The sequence below is a fragment of the Poecilia reticulata genome, linkage group LG4 (genome assembly GCF_000633615.1).
Source record: "Poecilia reticulata strain Guanapo linkage group LG4, Guppy_female_1.0+MT, whole genome shotgun sequence".
NCBI classification, from domain to species: Eukaryota; Metazoa; Chordata; class Actinopteri; order Cyprinodontiformes; family Poeciliidae; genus Poecilia; species Poecilia reticulata.
The window spans coordinates 2132307-2138182 of NC_024334.1; the positions used below are offsets into that span (position 1 = coordinate 2132307).

At 35.6% G+C, this 5876-nt stretch overlaps 1 protein-coding gene across 12 annotated transcripts in view; it reads left to right on the forward strand.

Moving 5' to 3' along the window:
• Positions 1-5876, forward strand: part of LOC103463088 (discs large homolog 1-like protein) — a 119043-nt gene that overhangs the window by 108257 nt on the left and 4910 nt on the right. For all 12 annotated transcript variants that reach the window (XM_017304455.1, XM_017304454.1, XM_017304456.1 and 9 more), the window contains 2 exons: positions 3330-3393; positions 4815-4830. In XM_017304455.1, coding sequence (XP_017159944.1) covers positions 3330-3393; positions 4815-4830 — 80 coding nt within the window. The remainder of the gene's footprint in view (positions 1-3329; positions 3394-4814; positions 4831-5876) is intronic.

Genomic DNA, 5876 nt, shown 5'->3' on the forward strand with positions numbered 1-5876 from the left:
CGCTAGTCTGTCGCAGGGCAACACAGAGACACACAACCATGCACACACACACTCACACCTAGGGGCAATTTAGACACACCAATTAACCTGACAGTCATGTTTTTGGACTGTGGGAGGAAACCGGAGTACCTGGAGAAAACCCTCCATGCACAGGGAGAACATGCAAACTCCATGCAGAAAGACCGGGGCCGGGAATCGAACCCAGAACCTTCTTGCTGCAAGGCAACAGCTCTACCAACTGCACCACCGTGCAGCCCTACACACAAAGATTAGTCTCCTAATGTGACTGGCCACAATAAAACCGTGACGAAATCTACTGGGGACATTTTGAGTTATTTACCTGGTAGAAAACAGAAGGAAAGTGTTTTGTGCACCAATTATGCACATTTGTAATGGAAATGCAGCTTTTTTCAATCTAAACCGCAAACAGAATATGCACTGAAGAGACTTTTATTAACATTCATGAAGATGTGTGAAACCTCAAAATATCCCGTTCTGGAGTCAGAAGCTTTTACCTGTAAAAGGGAAAGTTTAAATAATGCATAGAAATGATGGCAGCAGTGCAGGAGACTGTTAAATAAACACCTAAAGGAAGGAAAATCATTACAAACAGGGTGAAGTTCAGTGCCAATGTAGGTTTTTTTTTTTTTTTACAAATCAGTTACATTTACCTGAGTAGCTTTTTTGAAAATATTTACTTTTAGTTGTATTTTTACTCCATTGTATTTTTTACTCGAGTGGTTTTATTATGAAGTGTTTCTGGTCTTACGTGAGTAAAATTTCCTGATTTTCTACCCACTGAATGAAAATCAAACATGTTTTAACCAAAAAATTCACCAGACTCAGACTCACACCTGCTGCTTCTGTTACAGTTTCATGAATTTTTTATTGAAAGAAACTGATGTGGGAAAAAATTATTTTGCCTAATTTTATTATTTATTTGTTATTTATGTGAGTTATTGTCAAATTTCCATTTAACTTTATATTTTGGTCCATCTGTTTATGTAATTTCCAGATGTTAAATGGTTGATGATGATAGTAACTCGGTTTTTGAGTAGACTTTCTGCCAAACACTTTTTACTCTTACTTGAGTAAAATGTTTGGGCACCTCTGGAATGAATGAATGAATGAATGAATGAATGAATGAATGAATGAATGAATGAATGAATGAATGAATGAATGAAAACTAAATGATTGGGGAAATTTACACTTCAAAACTGAATCATTTTGTCTTTTAAACGTTTAAACTTGAAGAAACTGCATTTCTACAACAACTACAAAACAACTCTTTGTTTAAATATGACCTAGTATATATAAAGTATTTAATTTATATGTCAAAACAAATGATTTTTATTCTGAATAGACAGTTTAAKTCAGTGCTAGTAGGAGTAAAATAAACTAAAATTGAATAAAATAGGTTGTTTATCTTGGTCAAACATGTAAAAAATAAACTTAAACTTTCTTTCAAATGGTTTAGAAAGTGCAATAATGCAAAATAAACAAGAAAGCATAGAACTAGACTGAGTAGATCCGCYCTGATGGACACACAATGTTAAAAATGATTCGCTTTTGTCTTGCAGAATATTTTTCCAAAGTCATAAAGTGTCTTGAAGTTGATTTTTGGGAGATGTGGGTCAGAACGTGTAAATGACACCCAGGAAATCTGATCTGACAGGGGCGACAGTTACATAAAAAGAAATGGCAAATGTGTTCTGGCATGTGCAGAGAATCTAYGTCTGAAATGTTTCYGACTTTAAGAAATAACATCTATCAGAAACTCTTCTTTGTTCATAACCGCTTAGRAAAACATCTGGACGTTTGGGTTTTCAACAGCATGRATTCTGGGTTTATTAAAATGTTAAATTAGATTTAGAGGTCTGGAAGATTTTTACTTACCTGCAACTTAAAGTTTTCACTTTTATTTTGTTGATTTTGTAGCTGATAAATAATTTATGAAGCTGTTCAGTTGCAAAAAAATAGCAACTAAATKGAGGAAATTGTGAATTTTACATAAAAAGAAAAACTTCAAGTTTAGAGAATGTTTTTCTAATGCATAATGAATGTTTGTCGGTTCTCTCTTATTATATATTTTATTATATTATTTTATTCTGATGATGCAGACACATGCTTTGCAACAATAAATACTTTATCTTTGAACTGAGCACACAGATTTTTCCTCTAGATTTACTTTTATGTAATTTTTTTTAATTATTCAGTGTCGTTGCAGTTTATAAGTAGATAAATTCATMTGAGAAGAAAGCTAAAAAAATCCTCCTGGTCTTGATGACGCCATTTCGTCAGGCGGCTCACAGATGCTGACAGGTTTCTGAGGTGTGAGGAGTCGGTTTGGAGGAGCGATGTTTCCCAGTGTCACCTGCAGAGGCAGGTGACAGGGAGGCAGGAGAGAGAAGTGTTAGGGACTGAGAGGGAGAGAAGGRGGACGAGTCGGAGGCAGGGAGGBGAGGATGAGAGGAGACGGAGCAGAGGAAGGATCGTCTCCCTGATGGAGTGGCTACGCTAGGGCTAACTGACTAGCCGCTTCGCTAACAGTCCCAACGCTGAAGCATTATTTCATAAAACGTTTTGGAAAAAGTATAAAGGTGTTTGTCATGTTGGCCAAATGTCTTGAGTGAAAAATACCCCGTACCAATCCCATGTTTTGTTTTTAGAAAAGGACGTCATTCTTTGTAGTTCCAAAATTTAACAGGRAAACWGACTTTTAAAACTCAGAACATTTTTATGCTTTTTATAGAAAATGTTGGTGATTAATCTCAAAATTTTAGTTATTTTCTAGCAAATTTTCAACTTTTTAAACTCAGAAAGGTCCATGATTTTTTTGTTTTTGTTTTGTTTTGTTTTTTTCAAGAAAATTTCTGAGATTAATTTCAAAATATTAGTTTTATTTTCTGGCAAATTATAGACTTCTCAAGTTCAGAAATTTCCGATTTTCTTTCAGAAAATCTGACTTTTCGAACTCAGAAATTTTCTTGTTTTGTCTAGAAAATTTCCGGGATTAATCTAAAATTTTCCACGTTTTTTTCTAGCAAATTATTTACTCTTAAAACTCAGGAATGTCCATGTTTTTTCTAGGAATATGAATTTTAAAAAATGTTTTTCTAGCCATTTTTGACTTTTCAGACTCAGAAATGTTTTTTACTAGAGAATTTCTGAGTTTCCTGCTGAAAATTACTCCTCCTTTGTTTACAATGGCCCTGATGAGTTTTGTGTGTTGAGATTCGTTTTATTTCTTATTAGCTTCTCAAGGAAAACATCAGTTTCTTCTCTGTAAGTGTTGATTTCTGTTTTTGCTCATTTTGTTTCTCTCACAGAGCAGAGAAGAAGGAAAGGTCGAGGCTAAAGATGGTCAGAGTGTCGAGGTCTCAGGACAGATCGGTGAGTTTGTGCATCTCTGTGACCCTAAACGTTTGGCCGTTTAACTGTCGCAGCTCATTTCTTTGTAACAAGTGAACAATCTAATCAATAGTTTGATTCCAACTTTCTAAAAGTTGTCATTTTGCCTGAAATGGTTCCAACTTACAGCAAAAACCTGAAACTGAAATGTAACAAAAATAAAAAGATTTTCTTTTCACATAAAAGCTAGTTGTTAGTATTTTAAGATGCTACAATAACTGACATAAAGATAATCCCTCTTGTCGTTTCAGTCGATGTTTCTGGTTTTTCAGCTTCTCATATTAACAAAGTTTGGGACCTAAAACCTGGAGATTAGCAGGAATAAGGATTTAGCTTGTGCTAAGTTCACGTAAAACTGAGAAAAACTCAAAAGACTTACTTTTTTATTTCATAACCCAAATGTCCTAGAAAGTACAAACAATTATAGAGCTCCCAGATTGGGAACAGCTGCATAAGCAAGTGAAATATTGCCTTAAGACGAGAAGCACTTTCTTATTGAGATACTTTGCATAATTCACATTTTGGACCTTTTTGTATTTCCATTTGGGTTCCTACTACTTCTAAAAACTGCCATGGTACTCGGTTTTTGGCAGTAAGTTGATGTTTTTTGGTGTTTGAAAAATGAGCCGCTTCAAAAACCTCCAGCATGCAGTCATTGCACCCCGTTACCTAGCAACCACAGGTGAATCCCAGCCTGTTACCTAGCAACACAAGCAGAGCTCCAGGACATTTAATCAGCTGGTTGTACGACTGTATGAGCTGTACAATGACTGCTGGAAAGGATAACTGTTATGTTGTCTTATCATCCAGAGACCACTTATTGCATTCTAGTTGGTTATACAGGAGGCTCCACTTCTGCTTTTCAAACATGTACAGTTGTATAGTTGCGCGTCTGTTTGCAGCCATTTTCACGTGCGAGTGTAAAAGCTGAGTTGGAGGGAGGTTAAAGTGACCATAAGATTAAAATCTCATTATCTAAGGATGATTTTGTGCAGAAATCCTGGCCTTGCATGTTGAAGGAAGCACAATAAGTCACCGTTAAATGTTAGAACTTGATCGGATCTGAGGCTGCAGCATTACTTGAGTGTGCAGATGAGCTCTGACACAAATTTTAGCACGAGCTATTGATAGCACTGCGCTGTCGGCTCGATCTCACCCTGCCTCTGTTTTCTTCACGCCGTACGAACTGCTGCGCCACGTGATGAAGAAATGATCATTAAAAGTGATCACACCCTCACACACACTTCTTCTCTCGGTTATTTGCATAGCAGACTTTCAAACCGTGTTTCTACTGACAACACACACACACACACACACACACACACACCACACACACACACACACACAGTTTCATTGTCCTGTGTGTGGTGATTAATGATCTCCTCTCTTTCTTTCTCCTCCAGGATCAAGAGGATAAAGGTGAGCTACCCAACTATCGCTGACACCTGCTGGTCACTATGTGTAACTGCTTGTCCTGATACCATAGTTGTGACCTTTTTGATAGAGAATAACCAATAATATCATCTCAAAATAGTTCTAATTTATCACTTTGTTGTGTAGTTTTCTAGATTAAATGGTATATTAGTGATGAAATTCATAGATTGCTTTATTTTCATCCAACTAGACCTAATTTGTTTTTAATTCCTGAATAATCTTCTGCTTTGTTTCTAATTAACTGAAATCATCTTAATCTTACCTTGTTTTTGCTTTTCACAATGATTCCTTGTTAAATCAAGAAACGGTTCAAGTTTTATTTCTGTGTCTTGCAACACAGAGTTTTTACTTCCTCGTTTCATGTTCTGCAGATCTTTGTAAAAATAAAAATCTGCTGAATCGAGAAAGGAAAGCTGCATTTGCAAACTGGAGGTTTGGAGTGGAAAGCACAGAAGTCAAATAAATCATCTTTTATTACATCAGCACAGCCCAGAGGCCGTCTCTGCTTTGAAAGCAGCTTTCGTTTTGTAGCGTAGTGCAGATCGTTGTGCTAACATCAGCTTTTAAGCTGCACCAGTCAGAATTTTATGCCTGATTTCTGAGTTTTCATAATTCAGACTTTTCTTTAGGAATGAGAAGTATAATAATGTTTCACTGCAAAAACACAAAATCTTACTAAGTAATTTCGGTCTCGTTTCCAGTGCAAATATTTTAGCACATTTGAAATAAGACGGAACTAACTTATAAGTAAACTTTACTGTAAGATATAGGAGCCTGATTTAAGTCAATAATCCTTTAATACCGAGCAAATGAAATGCTACTTTCTCTCATTATTTCACTTATGACATGGAATAAATGTTTTATTGTAAGATAAATAATCTTCCAGTGGAACTAGAACTGGGTTTCTTGAGCAAATAAGACAAAACTAACTTGTAAGTAACTTTTCAGTGAAATATAGGAGCTTTTTTTAAATCAGCATTTCATTAATATTGATTCAAAAGTATTATCAATCAATCAATCCTCTTTATTTA